At 40.7% G+C, this 19,114-nt stretch overlaps 1 protein-coding gene across 1 annotated transcript; it reads right to left on the reverse strand.

Moving 5' to 3' along the window:
* Positions 1–1,240: 1,240 nt before the first annotated feature.
* On the reverse strand, positions 1,241–16,900 carry Art4 (ADP-ribosyltransferase 4 (Dombrock blood group)). The gene is made up of 3 exons (XM_012513580.2): positions 16,584–16,900; positions 12,783–13,485; positions 1,241–1,339 (listed from the first exon to the last, which is right to left on the reverse strand). The coding sequence occupies exons 1-3, from the start codon at positions 16,767–16,769 to the stop codon at positions 1,254–1,256; spliced, it is 975 nt and encodes a 324-aa protein (XP_012369034.1). The 5' UTR covers positions 16,770–16,900; the 3' UTR covers positions 1,241–1,253.
* Between the last annotated feature and the right edge of the window lie 2,214 nt (positions 16,901–19,114).

A 19,114-nucleotide genomic window follows, 5' to 3' on the forward strand; every position in this document is an offset into this window, starting at 1 on the left:
AAAAGTGAGCAGTTCTCATATTAATAGCAATATCTCCTAGTTGGGTTGGGAGAGTGGTAGGTGGAAGATACAGAGCAGATGTGCACTAAGACAGTTGTAAGAGCTAACGCTGCTGTCCTGTGGTCCTAAAGAATGACTATGTGAAGATGGAGCTTTTCACTTTTGCTTCAATGGATCTGTTGCCCTTGATATATTCTAGGGACCCACCATGAGCTAGATACAGATGATAAGTAGGGTGCATGAAGGTGCGGAATACAGAGGAGATGATGCAGATAGGAGGAGCACTGAGCAAAAGAACTGAATGCAAATCTATAGAGTGTCTTTAGGGCACTAACTGACGCTACTCTCCTGGTTCATGTATGACGATTAGGGAAAGTAAGTAGTAAAAAGTTGAGAACAGCTTGCAGCTAGACTTTGGTGCTATACTAGGAAGTCGTATTCGCTAAACAATGTTGAATCACTGAAGTTTTTTATTTTTTAAATTCTGTGATAATATATAGGAGTTTGGATTTCAGGAAAGTTATTTTATATGAACTAGGTTAGTAGCTATGGAAAATATATCATGTGTCTTTAACCTTAATGGCTACATTAGCTAGATTAGACAAGTCTGTTGCTTGTCTTATCTTAAGACAGTTGTATTTTCTTACTGCACAGAATAAATATTATTGAGGAGCACTGTTTTACCCACTGTCAGTGGGTGTCAGTTTCTTCTCACTTCTCAGCTCTTGCCTCCTTGTGTTACTCCCTGTTTCTCAGGGAGGTAGGCTCTATTCTCCCAGCGGTAAGATAGCTACTAGCAACTGTCAGCTCACATCCTGCATTTGTGTATCTCTATTGCAAAGAAAGGGTCCCAACCTGCTCTCCAGACTAGGTCTAAAAAAAGCATCATGATGCTATATCATAGGCTATCATTGGGCAATTTTCTTTTTTAGCATACAACTCTGTTCAGGGAGCAGAACTGTACCGAGTGGCTCAGGACTGAGCTGCAGGCCAGTTCTAGGCACTGAACAGAGCTAGCTCTGCATCAAATGATAACCAGGTTGAGTGACTCCCACAGGGGACTCGGGGTGCCCTGGTGGGCAGGCGGGTGCAGAGAAGCCAAAGCAGAAGCAACGAAGAGGAAGCTATAGGCTGCTCTCAGCACGAGTATGAGCAGATCATCTCTCTTGGATGATTTCCCATTTCTACCAAAAAGGGAGAAAGAAGTTTTCATTTCATTTTTATTTTAAAGGAGCCCCACAATCCCTCTACACTCAGCTTTTGGAATTGATGATAACATAGGCCAAGAGGCAGACTGACGCAGTAACTACAGGAGTAGGGCTGTACTTCTTGCTGGAAGCTGTAAAAAACAAAATGAATGGAACAATAATTAGATATGCTTTAGGTAACTGATGTATAGATATAAAAAACTAGCTCATTTCTTACTTAATTCAGTAATTGAAGATAAAATTCCTACTACAAACATTTGAAGTTAGCTACTTTTAAGAGTATGCCTATAGATTTTTCTAACTCAAACTCAGCTTGTTTACTCTGCATATCATGAAACAGGCAGCAAGACAGTGAGAGGCTTACTTTATTTCATCTAGCCAGTTGGTGGTAGAAGTCTGAGCCATCCTTATCTCCAGCAGCAGCACCCTGCCTTGCCATCTGCATCACCATACGAGAACTAATGAGAAGTACTTATTCTATGCTGTGATGTTTCGATATACATGAGTTTAACTTACTCTGTCTTCACAACAAAGCTGTGAGGTATTTATCCTCCTTATCTTCATTTTTTGAGTTAATAAGACAGTGACAAGAGATTAAAAAAAAAAAAAAAACTTCCCCTAAGTCTTGGCCACCTTTAAGTTCAGGCAGTTTAACCATTGTGTTCTCTGTTAACATGCTTATGCATTTATAGATTTTTTTTTCTTTTTTTGCATTCCTAGGGGTTGAATCCAGGGCCTTCACACTTAGTTACATCCCAGTCCATTTTAATTTCTTATTTTGAGAAAGATTCTTGCTTAAACTGCCGAGGGGGCACTCAAACTTGTGACCCTTCTGCCCTAGCCTTCTGGAGTGCTGGAATTATAGATTGCCAGAAGTATTCACACAGTTTTGCTTGACGTGTGTGTGCATGTGTGTGTGCATGTGTGCATGTGTATGTGTGTCTCTGTGTGCATGCTGCTTAGACAAACACACCTTTGGCAGGACATTTAAGAAAGTTTAGAGCCAGAAATGGCTGGTGGAAGCAAAACTGTAAGCAGAGTTATTGTTAGGAATAGATACTAATTTGGAAAACAATGTTATAGAGAATAATGTGAAGCCGTGGATGGAAACCTGCTCACAGGGGTCTTAAAGAGTAGACTCTCCTCAGCCAACCTGCACTGATTGCTCAGGGTAGAAGAAGTGTTTGAGGTTGGAAGAGATTCAACTCTCATTGCCTCAGTATCTGCTCACATTGTTTTATAAGGTGACAAGTAAAGGGGAACTATATTTCTATTTGTTTCATAAACATGTATTTTTTTTGTCTCATGGAAATTCTAATTGGAAATTCTTCTTTTTTTTGTATTTAGTACAGGGTCTACAGGGTCTCACTATATAGATTGGACTTGTAGTGATCCGCCTGTGTTCAGCCTCCCAAGAGCTGGGATTACAGGTGCATGCCATCACACCCAGTCTCCATCCCCATCTCAGTGTGCTCTGGGGGTAGGGCTGGCATGGCAGGCCAGGGATTGAACCCCGACCACTGTGTCTACCTAAGCAGGTGCTAATTGGAAATTTTAATTGGAATTCTAATTTGATAAATTCTAATTCTAATTCCTTTTTTTTTTTTTTTTTTTTTGGTATTTTAAGGAAGGGTCTACAGGGTGTTCAGGGTCCCACTACTAGATTGGACTCATAGTGATCCTTCTGTTCATAGCCTCCCAAGAGTCTAATTCCAATTCTAATTGGAATTCAATGTAAATTCTAAAATCAGTCTATCTATCTATCTATCTATCTATCTATCTATCTATCTATCTATCTATCATGTATCTATCTACAGTATATTTATATCTGTCTGCGTTTCCATCTCAGTAGTAATGTTCAGGTACAATTTTTGCTAGTAACAGTAGGCAAAGAACGAAGAAACTTAATAGTATATTCATCTTTCAAAAATTTATTGATTTATTCATTTATTTACTTATTTGCAATAGGGTCTCACCACATAGCTCAGACTCGGAGTGATCCTCCTGTCACAGCCTCTCCAGTATTGGGATTACAGGCATGTGCCACTATATCCAGTTTCGGGACTGGCACAGCATGCTGGGGATTCAGGGCCGGCACAGCATATGGTACCAGGGATAGAACTTAGGTCCCTGCATTTGCCAGGCAGGCACTTAGACTACCGAGCTATCTCCCCAATCCCTGTGTTCATCTTTTCAAACTTTTGTCAAAGTTGGTGTTACCCTGAAACTCCACAGACCCTTAGGGATAATTAAAACCACTTTACCAGGTCAATACTCAGATGGTTCTCAAACAGTTTTGGTTTTTATTTCCTCTCCATTGAGGCTAGAGACCGCAAGGGCATCCAACCCCAGGCTTTCCCACCTTCTAGTAGGGTAAGATAATCTTTAAGTAATACTGCTTGACAGTATAGCAGTATAACAGAAAGATTATGGTTTCTGGAGGTGATTGGCTTCTGTGTTGAAGCCTGTTTGATGCTACTAATCGAAATAGCTTTAATTGAACCTCAATTGTGTTAACTTTAAAATGAGACTATCTCAAGGGTTTTGGAAATACTCTTATCACTACCACTAATACTATGAGTATTTCTGCCTTCACCACCCCCTGTAACACTTACATGGAGTTTTCTTCTGTATCGTGTGTAGGACACTGACCAATGTAATCTTCCTCACATCCGTATGAGACTGATACCTGTATTAGCCCTGATTCTCAGATCAGCAGAGCGAGGCAAGGCAAGCTGAACTCTTTCTGAGAGATCATACAGTGGGGCCAGTATTAAACCCAGAAAATCTGATTCAAGAGACCGTATGTTGCAGTTTCTGGAATTTAAATCCTCAGTCCTCCACTGTCAACCACATCTACCACAGCTTATCACCCCCCTTTTCCTTTATACTCCACAGTGTTTCTAGGACACCAAGTCTGTCGTGCATCGCTCTCCTCACCAGCCAGAACTTCTTAGTTATTTTTTTTCATCCTGACCTCTTAAGTTGGAATGTGCTCCACTCTTTATCTACAAATTTCTGTGGGGAGCGCTTCCAGTGTCACTGTTTTATATGCCAGCTTTGTCCCATTAACTCCAAGTATGTATCTCCAGCCTGGGTCACAACTCTACATTCTAGACTTGTGCATCCAGCTCTCAACTTGACATCGTAACTTGGTTGGCTATTTTACAACTCAGATACGTCATGTCAAAACCTCAGTGCTTATGCCCAAATCTACTCTACCTCTACACTTTTTTTTTCAACTTAGTTAATTCCAACTCCATTCTTTTAGTCACTCAAGTCAAAACTTGGAATTGTCCTTCACTCTTCTTTTTTCCTCTCATTTTTCGTATCTGGTGTCAGGAAATCCTCCTGACTCAGTCTTCAGAACATATCCTGCGTGGTGAAGCACACCTCCTCCATTGCCACCAACGCCAGCTTTCATCTGGATGACTGAAAGAACCCTCTGACTAGTTTCTCTCCTCTATCCTTGCCTCACGACACAGTATATTTTCAGTAGAATTGAACTGTGCAGTCAGCTTTATTAACATGTAAGTTAAATCGTCTGTGGCTTCTGTTCAGAATCTTTAAGATGGCTTCCGATCTGCCTAAGAGGAAAGTGTTTCAAGTGCCTTCAAGGCCCAGCATCACTCCCGTCTTCACTTCCTGTTATTGCTCCCTCTGTCATCTCCGCACTCCGATTTCCTTTCAGAGGATCCTGACTGAGGACCTTTGGACCCTCCGCTTCCCCTTCCAAACCGACTGTTTCTTCGTTTCCTCTTTCACTTCCTGGTGGCCATGAGGTGAACAGCTTGCTTGTGCCACATGTGCCTCATCATGATGAGTTGCCTCGTCACAACCCCAAAAGCAGCTGCCTATGTATTGGCTAAAACCTCTGAAACAATGAACTCAAATAACCTTTCCCCTTATAAGTTGTTTATCTCAGGTATTTTGTTATAGTAATAGAAAGCTAACATAATAATAATAATTCATAATAATTAGGCTGTTAAATTATTTTATTTTAGGTTTATTCTCTTAGGTTAAAGTACCTTTCTCTTCCTACCTTTTTTTTGGCGCAACTGGGGTTTGAACTCTGGCCCTTGTGCTTGCCAGGGAAGCACTTATTCCACTGAGCCATCTCCCCAGCCCCTCCTACCTTTCTTGATACATTTTTTTCTGTACCTATCTTAAGGCCATTATTATGTCTGTCTCACATTATTATTTTGATATGGATAATATTTTTAGAAGGATAAATGAAAACCACCAATATTAAATTAATTGCAACCTTTAAAATACTTTCATTTGAGTACGTCTCACATTGTTTTTCCTTTTTTTTTTCTTCTTTTGTAGTACCAGGGATTGAACTCAGGACTCTGCGCTTACCAGGGAAGCGCTTATTCTACTGAGCTATCTCCCCAACCCTGTTTTTACTTTTGTGTTTAGCTTTCTACTAGACTATCTTTTCAAAACTTTTTATTCTTCTTTTATTCTGTTGCAGTATTTCTCAAATTGTGGTTGTGGTCCATTAATGAGTTATGACAGATTTGAAGGTTATAGCTGTTCATGTTCGATAATTCAATAAAAAAGGTTATAACAGAAAATGAAAACACTGTACTACATGTATAACAGGATGACTATTGGCATTATGTACGAGTGTCTGTACATTTGTGTGCATGTGAACCAAATTATAAACAGTCATAATCAATAGGCTTAAACTAATGGTCACTTCCCAGTAACATTTTTGGAACAGCTGAATCTCTTGAAAGCATTTTGTACACAGAATTGCCATAGAATTCTCATTAAAACACATGAGAAAGGAACTCACATTTATCATTCTAAAGCTGTGAATAACTTTATGCAAATCATTCTACCCTTTTTGAATCTCAGTGTTCCTGCTGTGCTGCCATAGGGTCAACAGCCCAATTTGTAGGGTGGTTGTGAGAATTAGGTAGGTAACTGTGTATGAAAGCATTTTGTAAACTAAATCACTATACAAGTATCATTTTATGGGTGTATGCTAACTTAATTTTATCATTTCTGCCTCAAGGCTTAGGGTCTGGGAGAAATGCATCATTATTACAACTCATGAAGGCTAAATCTGAACCATATCAGAGCGTTGAGAAATAAATATTCAAGCTCTTGAAAGAAAGCAGAAAAGGTCAATTTGGCATAGTGTGTCTACTTAATTTGCCATTCGAGGTAAAATGCTGTTGATAGCCTCTAGCTATCAAAATGCAGAGCACTTTGTGTTAATGTTTTAAGTTATTATTTAGCCAAACCATGTACTCTAAAAGAGCAAGCATTGTTGTTCCTGCCTTTTTTTTTAATTTTTTTTATTTTTTTTGGTATTTTTGGGAAGGGTCTATAGGGTGTTCAGGGTCTCACTACATACGTAGATCAGATGCATAGTGATTCTCCTGTTTACAGTCTCCCAAGTGCTGGTATTACAGGCGTGTGACACCACACTCAGTCTCAATTCCCATTTCAGTGTGCCCCAGGGATCGAACACCCGGCCCCTGCTGCCTCTTGCTTTATTCTGTTCTTACTGCCAGTCGCTCTGAAGCGCACACCTGCGCCATCGAGCCCTTCTCTCCATTGCATGCGGGTGCTACTTCCTTGAGTTTTCTTAAGGGTGTCTGAGAAGGTGGACAGATGCCAGCTGCTGTCACAACATTCCGACTAAGCAAGCAGTGCTTGCACTTTATACAGGAAAGAACAGGCTCAGAGTGAAGTCATTCACACAGCAGAACCACACAGCTGTTGGCTGGCCCTTTCTGGCTGGAAAGCCTATTCCTTTCGAACCTTGCCCTGCTGTCTCCGGGGGATCCATTTAATTACTCAGTTTTTCATCCATCCTTCTGAGACAGGTACTGTACTCAAGGCCAAAAACAGTTAACTACAGATGTCTGAAGCCCAGAGTGAAAGAAAACAGGTAAGAAACAGGAAGTTAACCAAATAACCATGAAGGTAAGCAGTAGCTAATGAGTTTTGAGTACTATCTGTTTTAAGAGATTTTATACACATTAATTCATTTTTTCCTCACCAGAATCTTGTAAGGTAGGTTAAAAAATTCCTATTTTGCATGTAAAGAAACTGAGACACAGAAAAATTAAGCCACTTAGCCATGCTTGTTTCTGGCAAAGTTTACAGGTAGAATGAGGCTGCTACAAACAATTAGTGTATTTTTCCAGAAACATGTTAAGAATTTTGATTATGTGAAACATTTTACCAAGTAAATCCCTGTTCTTTGTGAATCCCATGATACAGAACAGAGCATGTATTTATGTGTCTCCAGATTTTTGGCATAGATTATGTGACTGAAAGCAAATAGCTAATTAAAATTCTGGTAACATATTTTGAGTCTCTCAGTCAGCTTGAAGACATATTTTTATAGTAACCAGTATAGGTCATGTGAGGGTGACAGAAGAACCAGAAGAAAAGAGGTCAGGATGAACGACTTCGTTTTTTTTTCCCACATGCTCTCATTATGCTGCTGATTTGACTTGACTCTCTGAAAGCAAAAGGTTATTGGGAGCTCTGGACTTGGGTTGCAAGTCAACAAGACCAACTCTGACATAGATGAACAAGGTTTGGGAAGCTATGCCCTTTACAGTGCTATTATAGGCAGTAAGCTAGTTAGCAATGGTATAGGCCGTCACACAGAGTGCGGTCCTGGAAAGAAATCAGCTATACATACAGTACAACTGTGGGTGGAGGCACAGTCTTTAAAGGCCAGACCTCAAAACAGAAGAGAGAATGGCTACACTCATACTTCTTCTAGGGGAGAACATCAGTGATTGATTTTCCTAATAGGTGGGGGCCCAAAACTTTCATGAAGTTGTTGCTTCCATGTACACTTGTTACATGTCTTGCTTCTCTATTTGTTTCCCACTTAATTAACATTATCTAAGCAAATAGACTTGTAATATTATTGGTTCATCATAATTTTGTCCCACCTCAGACTCATCTTGTGATTTCTCATTGAATCAGTGTTACTTAAGTACCATACTCGTAATTTTATTAGTTGATTACATTTTTTTCCCATCTTAGACCTTCCTCACCTTGAGCTTTGCCCTATAAAACTCCTATGTGAAGCTCAGTCCTCAGCATCCCACAGAACCCCTCAGTCTCTCTTAGACAGCTTTCTTTTCTCCAATAAATGTTTTGCCCTTAATCTCTGTTATTCATAGAAGTCATTCTTTGATTTTAGAGAACACGAACTTGGTGTATTGGACATCTAGCAGGGTAACAAGTTGGGAGTTATATTTCCCTTATGTTATTGATTATGTGGAAGTCCAATATATCCCTACATCAGCACTATCTCCTCTTTGAGGGGAATCAGAGCACCCTGGCTCATTAATTTTACATATCCTCATATTGTCTTTCAAGTATTACATCTTTCAGATTATGGAGGAACAGGAATGGATTCACCTGGCTCATAGGGATGTTTTTGGGAAATGTAACAGCATGTGGCTTTTGCTAATAAAAGAGAGAGAGAGAGAGAGAGAGAGAGAGAGAGAGAGAGAGAGAGAGAGACTGAGAGAGACAGAGAGAGAGAGACAGAGCTGAAAAGAAAGAGAAAGGGTCCTCTGAGAGGGTAGAGCTCATGAGGAATTGAATATCAGTCCTCCGGAATACCATCTATGAGTTCTGTAGGCTGAGGTTAGCAAGAGAAATGGAAGGGATAAGAGCAGCTATCTGGAAAACCAGATCTGGGGAGCCCCCTGACCTCACTGCTTTCTAGTGAAGGACCCTCAGACGCGAATGACAATGTCACTTTCCTCTTCCTGCTGTTGCAAGGTATGATAACATTGTAGACAGTTACAAATATTAGACAGGACTGGCCCCTCAGCACAGAAGATAACTGTGGCCAGAGGCACATTCACTGTAGGCCAGGCTTCAAGAGAAAGAGGACAGACTACATGCACATTCTTACCCTAAGGATTAATGGCAATGGTTGATATTCTAAATTGACATCAATCACCTGGGGGGGGGGGGTGGCACCCAAACTTTCCCATCCCATTCCTTCCAGGAAAATCCTTGTTCACTCCCTGTATGTTGGCTTCCTGCCTTGCTTCCCCATTCAATCCTCGCTTAACCACTTCTTCTTCTTCTTTTTTTTTTTTTTTGTGGTACCAGGGATTGAACTCAGGACCCTGCGCTTACCAGGCAAGCGTTTATTCTACTGAGCCATCTCCTTGCCCTCTCCCCCCCGCCCCTGCTTAACCACTATTACCTAAGGGTCTATACTTGTTGACCATAACTTTGTCTTACCTCACACCCATCATGTGACATCTCATTGGACCAATGCTACCTGAACGACTATACTTGTCACTTGTTAGCTTACTATAGCTTTGTTCTATTTTGAAACTGCCTCCCTTCAGGGTTCTGCTCAATAACACACCCTTGAGAAATGGTGTCAGCAGGAAATCTATTTTCCAGAACCCTGTGTGTCTTTTCTAGACAGATGATATCTTTCTCTCAATAAACTCTTCCTACTCTTAACCTCTCTTGTTCCTAGAATTCATTCCTCAATTTTAGAGGACATGAACTCAGTGTTTCAGACATCTAGTGGGTTGGGAGTTAAAATATTTCCCTTATATCATATTTGGAGGTTCTGATATTGATACGTGGTATATGATATAGGCACAATATATGGACCCCCAGATAATACAAGGGAATGTAAGAGTAGGAAGTCATTTATTGAGAGGAGAGAATAGAAAGCTCCCATCACAGGGATAAGAGGGTGCCGAATATGGGTAGCCTGGGGGCCTCACTCTATAGAGAAACTTTATAGAGCAAACCCTTGTGGTTATACTGTGAGTGAGTACAGCTAGGATCAACCAAGAAGATAATAAGTCTAGCTGTTTAGGTACTATTAGTCCAAGTCCCGTAGTGGTCATAGAACGACCTCAGGTAGGTGAGGGATCTGGATCTGGGGTCTTGGTTGCCCACTGACATGACTAATGCCTATCTAGGCCAAGTGTTATTAATAATCTCACCCCTTGGGCTGGTGAGATAGCTAGGTGGTCTAAGCACCTGCCTGGCAAGTACAAGGACCCTGGTTCAATGCCCAACACTGCATGCCATGCTGGCCCTGGAACCCTGAGCATGCAGTGCTGGCCCCAAAACCAGGCATGGTGGCACATACCTGTAATCTGAGTGCTGGGGAGGCTGAGACAGGAGGATCACTATGAGTCCAAGCAGCATAGAGAGACCCTCTACCAAATAAATAAATGAAAGAGTAAACAAAAAAAAAACGGGAAACAGGGAGCAAAAAAATTGGCCAAGTCATACCGACCCGAGAGAGGAGGGAGGGAAGTTTTTTTTTTTTTTTTTATTGTTACCTTGAGGCCTGGCCTCCATCCAGTGTTTCTCTGGCCACGGCTATAGTGGTCTTGCACCTTTTGTCCTGACTCCCTTAAGGGCCCAGCCTTGTCCAGCTGCCTAAAATATTTCTACCTAATTCAGCTATCTATAACACATATATAGCTCAGTCCAATAGTTTTCCAGAAAGTTTGGGGTAAGTACAAAACTACTTATTAACAAACTTGAAATGATTAAGTATCATGAGTGATAGTTATAGCTTATGATTGAAGAAAATAAGAAGCACTTCAGTGACTAACTGAAAACTTGTTTCTTTTCTTTTTTCTTTCTTTCTTTCTTTCTTTCTTTCTTTCTTTTTTTTTGGTGGAACCAGGGATTGAACTCAGGCCCTTGCGCTTGCCAGGGAAGCGCTTATTCCACTGAGCCATCTCCCCGGCTCCTAAAACTTGTTTCTTAAATCAGTAAAGATAAGTAGATATTGTGTCCAAACCAAAACTACGTACGCTAAAGTTTCTCATGTAATACAGTAATTACTCCTCATGCACAACTTTGCTTTCTGCATTTTATTATCCACAATGAATTATGATCTGAGTTTACCATTATAGTTTTTAAAAATTTGAAAATTTGAGACAAAAATCTGCTAAGTTGCCTACACCAGCTCTAAACTCACAGTCCTCTCAGCTTACCCGCCTGTGCAACTGGGTTTATATAGTTGTCACCATGTCCAGCTGTCTAGAAATGTTAGGCAGACTATTCCAGAAATAAATAATTTGTACATCTGTAATTGCACAGCATGCCAAGAAGGATGATGAAACTTCAAGCCATCCTGCTCTCTTGCACCTGGGCTATGAATCACACCTTTTTTGGCACTTCCACACTCTACATCTATGCGGCAGTCAGCCAAGTTGTGGCCATTTCCCTGTCAGCTTGTCAGAACACCACAGTGCTTGTGTTCCAGTAACCTTTATGTGTTAGCCTCGTGCTGTACTGCAGCGCCTACATTCTTTCACCTCAGCTCGTGTAGGCGTTGTACCATATCACATAGCCGTGAGCGAATGAAAGATTAGTGTAGCACGTGGAGGTATTCTAAGAGAGCACATATTCATGTAACTTTTATTACTGCATCTTTTATTGTTGTCCTGCTTTATTAATAGTTATTATTAATCTATTCCTGTATGTCTTAGTTACTTTTCTCTTGCTACTGAGACAAAATATTGGACACCCGAAGGTAAAAGGAGAAAGGTTTCTTTAGCTCACAGTTTGTAGAGGTTTCAGTCCCCTTCTGAAATTGGCTAGCTTCAAGGCAGGGTGGCATTGCAGGGGAGAAGCCATTAATGGTGGGCTGGAGGTAGCAAAGCAACAGGGAATGACTAGAACTCTTTCTATCTCGTCTATCCTAGCCAGGCTACTTACAGGAAGAGACACTCACACTCTTAATCCTAGTACCCTGATCTTAACGTTGCATTTCAAATCAATTATAGCACCACACACTCTAGATCCAGCTGCTTCTGAAACCCCCCACCAGCTATGATGGCATGAGGCTTTGGGGGACATCTAAACCCAAACCATAGCAGTGTGCCTAATTTGTCGATTACATCTTATCACGGGTAAGTATATATAGGAAAATATAGTATCTGTAGGGCTTAATACTGTGATTTTGACACATCTCCAGAGATTTTGGAACATGTCCTGTGTGAGTAAGAGAATACTATAGTATTACTTCAGAAAAAAATTTTAGAGTTAATTGAGGAAAAGAAGATGGGAGAAACTAATAAATAAAGTACCTTTTCTCACAGGGGCCAGGGAGATGGCTCAGTGGAATAAGCACTTCCCTGGCAAGTGCAAGGGTCTGAGTTCAATCCCCTGTTCCACCAAAAAAAAAAAAAAAAAAAAAGAAGTACCTTTTCTCTAACATCTCAGTTTTATTATAACTGGCCGTCCAAACCCATATAGGAAAAATAACTCTTCTAAGAGAGTAGTGGCCTCTGATTCTGATAAGAGTGGATCAAAATTAGATCAAGATTACCTTTCAAAGGGCTGGCCAAATAGCTCAGTGCATTAAAGCATCTGCAAGCAGGTGCAGGGGCTGGGGGTTCAATCCCCACCCCCAGGGTGCGCTGAGATGGCAATTGAGATGTCGTGGTAGCGTGTGCCTGTAATCCCAGCTCTTGGGAGGCTGTAAACAGGTAGATCACTACAAGTTTGACCTAGTAATGAGACCCTGAACACACTGTAGACCCTTCCTAAGAATACAAAACCAAAGATTACCTTTCAGCAGCTGGCAGTTGTATGTGCTGAGGTTCCCGGCTGACTGCAGTTGCAGCCAATCTCCTTCTGGGTGGTAGCTGGCGTTTACAACTTCAAACAACTCATAGGGAGGGATCAGGACTTCCTTCTGGAGGGAAAAGTCTTGTACAGATGCACCCAGGCAGGTAAGTATGGTAAAGAGTGTTTTTGTTCCAAACTTTTGTGCCTCTTCTCTTAGAAACGAGGTGGAGAGGAACTGGCCAAATCGAATAGTGTCACCTACGTTGGCTACCGGATGGTCGTCTTTCATGCCATAGTATACCTCGTAACACAGAGTGTGACCCTCGCTGCTGAGCTCTGTCCTCAGCAGCTGGATTGCTGAGGTCAGGTAGTAGTGTAGAAATTTGAAATGGAATGAACGTTTGTACTGCTGTGCGGCAGCGCTGGCCATGGCCCTGGAGAAGTCAGAGCGCATGTGGTCATTCAGTGTGTAAACCAAGAGGGCCACAGCATGTGCTGTTGTCATGTTGGTGGGGAGAGCTTTACCTTCATCCAGGTAGAGTAAGTGGGCTTTTCTCCATGCCTCAAAGTAATTTTTATGGGCATCTATTTCCTTTGAGAAATAATCTCCTTCATTTAGCTTGCCCATGACCTGTTCGCTACAACCTTGGTATTGATCATCAAAGGAGCCTGGTGTGAGGTCAAATTTGACTTGAATTGCAACCTGCAAGTAAGAAAAGACCTTGATTTTAATGCTTCAAATCACATGATAAATGTGGCAGCAGATTTCCTACGTTCTATAAAGCCAAGTCTTTCCCTCAAACCCAATGTCTGTTGAAGTTTTACTCAAAATCATTTCTACATCAGTGAGCTGTGCTATGCATTGAATTTAGTTTGATAAATAACTGAAAGTTGAAAATATTCATCTTCCCAGGGAGTAAGTAAATGTTTTGTGTCCCCCAAATCCTAGTGTTTTTGCATGCTACCTATTTGGAAGAAAAGGTTCATAATCTTAGAGTTTAATTATACTTTCTGCTTCCTCTGTTCCCACCTTGCATTCACTCCACACATCTGTAGGTCTGATGGTGAGTAGCCATGTTTAGAACGCAGTGCCAAGGGAGTAGGCTTACAAGCAGCTGTGGACCCCAGATACGATGCTTTTCGTGCAGGGAAAGAGAACTCATTCTCTTTGTCACAGGCTGACTCCCAGAAGGAAAGGTGCATGCTCTGTGTACTCAGCATACGCGGTCATTCTTCCTAGCAGCAGAGTAGTTTGTCCAAGTCCAGAGAAGGAGAGTAAGGGAAAGTTTGGAAAGCCACCAAGAATGTTCTGTGGAAAGTCCCTCTTCTTGAGAAAAGACAATTTTTTTTTTTGAAATGAGAAATTAGTTGAATATTACTTTTTTGCATTAGTCTGTGTAAAGCTGAAGCTAGAGGTTTACTGGGTAAGAAGAGTTCATCATTTAAAACTATTTGAATTATTTCAATATTAAATTCAAATACGTGTTTCTTGACCAAAAATAATGCCTCTCTAATAAACAATCTTTTTTTGTAAACAGTAGAGCTTTATAAAAATACAAAGTTATGTACTTTCGAATGCCTACTCCAATAAAATGCTTATTCAGTTTAATAAAATGTCTTTAAAATATTTTAACAATGTACAAATACATTCATAAATAATCTGACAATCAAGATTCCAACTAAGTTTATAGTACCCACAACAGAATTTATAGGTGCCTACAACAGTTTGTAGATTGATTTAGTTACATATATTGCTTTAAGAAATACCATTAGGGGGCCTTCCATTAACTCAGCCGTTTAAGTGCTTGCTTAAGCAAAGACAGTCAGGCTCAGGATACTGTGGTTTGATACCCAGATCCTCATGCCTTACCAGACCTGCCCTTAAGGCCTCCTGAGCCAGCCAAAAAACAAAACAAAACAAAACAAAACAAAACAAAACAAAACAAAACAAAACAACCTTTTGAACTTTAAAAAAAAAAGAAAGAAAAAAATACCATTAATACAAATGTACAGTTTTTAATATCCTCATTATAACAGAAAAAATAGATTCATAGAACAAAATGTGTTTTAGGCACTTTTCTTCTTCTTTTTTTGTATTTTAGGGAAGGGTCTACAGGGTGTTTAGGGTCTCACTAGTACATACGAGGCATAGTGATCCGCCTGTTTACAGCCTCCCAAGAGCTGGGATTACAGGCGTGCACCACCATGCCCAGTCTCAACTGCTGTCTCAGAATATTAGTCTTACAATAATGAGGATAATCTTTTACATATTTGGCATAACAGGGCCAGCTAGATAGCTCAGTGGATTAAAGCGCCTGCTTAAGCAGAGGCAGGGGCCCAGGTTCAATCCCCAGCATTCCCCCAACCCCTGTGCTTGTTTGCAGGTGTTTTAATCCACTGAGCTATTTGGCCAACCCCATCTAGGCATTTGTTATGCCAATTTTTTTTTTTTTTTTTTTAAACGTATTTAGTACAGGGTCTACAGGGCCTCACTACACAAATCAGACACATAGTGAAACTTCCTGTTTTTCAGCCTCCCAAGCACTGGGATTACAGGTGTGCGCCATCACACCTAGTCTGAATTGCCATCTCAGCACACCTCAGAGGTGGGGTCAGCATTGCATGCTGGGGATTGAACCTGGGCCCCTGCATCTTAAGCAGGCGCTTTAATCCGCTGAGCTATCTAGCTGGCCCTGTTATGCCAAATATGTAAAAGATTATCCTCATTATTGTAAGACCAATATTCTGTTGATGGTAAAACTATATCTTTCACATTCACGTCTTGTTCATTAAAAGGCAAAATTCTCTCCATTCGAAAAGATATTGAGACTGGAACCCAAAGACACACACTTGATACTTTTACTCCATGATTTATGGTGACATCTTGTGTGGTTATGTATTAAGCACAGTCTTTGAGACTGATTAAATGATCTTAACCAGTAATTCCTAAGAACAGATTTAAAAGTAGGTCTCAGAGTCTATGCAAATTAGCCAAACCAAACCCAAAATCCCATTTTTGTCAAAACTGTAATGAACTCCAAAATTTTGTTAAAAATTCCTGGATGTCAAATATGTAGTTGTCTCTTAACATTAGATTTTCAAGATATAGATCTTTAAATTAAAAAAAAAACTTATAAATGGAATTGATCCATATGTTATAGTTTAAAGTCAAATTGACTTGGTTTATTTTGCATTGTATGTCTTATAGAAGCAGCTTTTTTTTTTTTTTTTTTTTGGTGGAACTGGGGATTGAACTCAGGCCCTTGCACTTACCAGGGAAGCGCTTATTCCACTGAGCCATCTCTCTGGCCCCTTTGTATTTTTAATTATTATGGAGAATCAAGAAAATAATCCTATTCCACTATCTTCCATAATGGTAAATAAAGTGTAAAGAATTGTAAAGTTCTAGTAATTTTTTGGTAACTGTCGACATCCTTCACTAACACAATTTGCTGAAATGTCTGAATGAAATGAAAGCCCTAATGGCTATGGTTTGGGCTAGAGATGGCAAAGCTTTTAGAGACCGAGTGCCCCAAGGGGGCAACCCAAAACCCACTTGCCTATTGCAAAGTGCCAACACTACAATTAAACCTAAATTCTGAATTTTAGTTTAGGGAAAAACAAAACAAAATAAAACCTGCAACTCATATATGAAGATTTTTGTCTTGCAAGGAACCCAAATAACATGCATGCCATCGATTGGCCTGCAATGGTTTGGGCCATTTGGAAGTTGTCACCAGGTGACCATCCTGTTTAAACAAGGGAATCACAGGCAGACCAACTCCTCAACGACCCCCCTACCTCAGCGGCGCACTCCGTGGGTGTCTGCAGGCCACAGAGCAGCAGCAGGAGAGTCAGCTGCCCCCCTCGGAGTCTCATCCTCATTGCAGGGCCGGCAGTAGCGGGAAGAAGAATCCTGCTGTATCTGCTGATCCACAGACAAATTCTGTTCCTGTTACAAGTGCTGCTTTTTCTTTGAAGCTTCATCCTGAAATGAGCCCTCAGACTTCTCTGTTTTCACTGAGTGACTCTTAGCAGGAACCTTCTTTGAGTCTGTCTGTGTCGAGACTTCTGTTGACTACCAGCAACTCAGAGCATTCCAGAAGGCAGAAATCAGCTCTGGGCTGCGTTAGCAATTGAAATTTCCGCAAGATACCCGGATGTACACACCAGATAAGGATTTATATAATGATCCAAGTTAGCTTCCAATTGGCAAAAGAAAGCAACCCTTAATCTAGTCTGTATACAGGGGAATGCCCAAGGCGTGTTCTGGGTCAGGCCCTGCCGCTCAGCTTTGACGTTTCCAGAAAGTCAGGAAAAGGCCTGCTGTGGACTGCATTTGGAACCAAGAGGCATTATCTTGAGCCCCAGGCTTTCACTGTGAGCTGTAAGATTGGTTCGTGCATGGTAGCTGCGATGATGCTATCGAAAGGTGGGCCTGTGTCAGCTCATCTGGTGCAGCGGAGAGGCCCTGGCTGGGACGTGCTGGCACAAAGCAACATGCCTTTTGGTGATGTTGGCAAAAAGAAGTCCCTTTTTTTTCTGCTTTTCTGTGGCATATTTGCAATTCCAATTCAGAGACTGTAGCTGTTGGATTTAAAGCTCTTTCCATTTTCTCTTCTGGAAACATTAGGTCCTGCATATTTTACTCTATTTCTGCCTACAGTAAATCCTAATGATTGTCAGTAAACTACCTATGTATAGCTGACATAAATCCAAAAGAGGAATCAGTGTGCAAAAAAGATATTCTAATACAGGTGTCCTATTAAGCCCTCTCAGGCACCTCTTTGTAGTCTGAATATTTTTCCTCTATTTGCAACCCTTGGAATACTAGGGTTCTATTTTACAAATATTTTCCATTTATACTTCTTGATTCATTATCTTACTATTAAAAGAAACTATATGGTATTCTTAAAAATTTTTGCTACTGTGCCAGTGAGGTAGCTCAGCAGACTAAGTACCTGCTTAGGCAAGTGCAGGGACCAGGGTTTGATCCCTGGCACCACATAACATGTTGCCTCCGCCCCACCCCTGAGTGCTCAGAGCCAGCACCGAGAGCAGGTGTGATAGTGTGCACCTGTAATCCCAGCACTGGGGAGGCTAAAACAGGGGATCACTATGAGTCTGACCTGTGTAATGAGACCCTGAACCAAATATATATATGTATATATATATGAAAAATCTGTTGTTTTTTTCCAGAAAGCTACAATTTTTTATTTTAAATTTTTTGGCCAACACAATGGTGTTGTCTCATTAGCAAAAGTTCAGACTATCTAAGGAAACATAAAGGAGAAAATAAGTATACTTATAACCTATTATGGTGGGAAAGCCATTGTTTAGATTCACATTTTGGCTTTACTTACATATACATTTCAATACCCAGCTAATGTGATATATAGTTTTATACTTCTTTTCCTCCTAACATTTTAACATAGAATGTTCCCATGTGTTTTGCACTTATTAGAACATAATTTTCTTGTGCAACACAATAGCCTACCATGTAGGTGCTACCAGGCAATGAGGTAGCACAGGCGGATCCCTGGGCTGCACTCTCTCAGAACACTCATTAATGATGAGAACATGGGCTCTTGAGAAAGCTATCTTCTCTCACTTCCTTAATAACTGGAGTAACCTCTTTACGTCCCTGTTCCTCAGTGTCCTCGTATGTTAAATATCAACAATGGTTGTACCTGCCTCAATGAAGTGGTGATGGGCTTCTGACCCTTAGAACAACATCTGTGGCCAGGTTGTTTAATAAATGGAAACAATTAGCATTATGTCTTCCAGTTTATGTAATAACCATCATATACTTAGCTTGTTTTCAGCTTCATGTCATAACACTTAACGATGTGTGTTATAATTTCAACATAAATCTTTTTCCTAATTTTTAAGACACAATTCTAAAAAACTAATCATGGGTCATAGGGATGCAACCTTGTGGATTTAATAGCAAACAGGAGCATTGTGTGAAGGTAGCCTTTAATGCTAAAAATTATTAATATTTCTCAGTGTCAGCTGTTACTTTGGGAGATGAAGTATCATCGTCTGAATTTCTGAAGTATTATGGATCTTGTTCTATTTCTAATGCTGGATGAATTAGCCTAAAATTGAAGTTATTTGGGCTGGCCAGATAGCTTAGCGGATTAAAGCACCTGCTTAGGCAGATGCAGGGATTGGGGGTTTGATCCCTAGCATGCAATGCCAGCCCCGCCCCTGGAGGTGTGCTGAGATTGTGATTGAAACTGGGCATGGTGGTGTGAGCCTGTAATCCCAGCGCTTAGGAGGCTGAAAACAGGAGGATCTCTATGAGTCTGATCTGTGTAGTGAGACTC

Source organism: Octodon degus, unplaced genomic scaffold (assembly GCF_000260255.1).
Source record: "Octodon degus isolate 3935 unplaced genomic scaffold, OctDeg1.0 scaffold00012, whole genome shotgun sequence".
Lineage (NCBI taxonomy): Eukaryota > Metazoa > Chordata > Mammalia > Rodentia > Octodontidae > Octodon > Octodon degus.

Excerpts from the sequence above, each read along its gene's own strand:
- Art4 (XM_012513580.2), bottom strand. The coding sequence starts at position 16,769 with ATGAAGCTTCAAAGAAAAAGCAGCACTTGTAACAGGAACAGAATTTGT. Across the intron at positions 13,486-16,583 it reads CCACGGAGTGCGCCGCTGAG|GTTGCAATTCAAGTCAAATT; the intron begins GTAGGGGGGTCG and ends TCTTACTTGCAG. Across the intron at positions 1,340-12,782 it reads CAACTGCCAGCTGCTGAAAG|CTTCCAGCAAGAAGTACAGC; the intron begins GTAATCTTTGGT and ends TGTTTTTTACAG.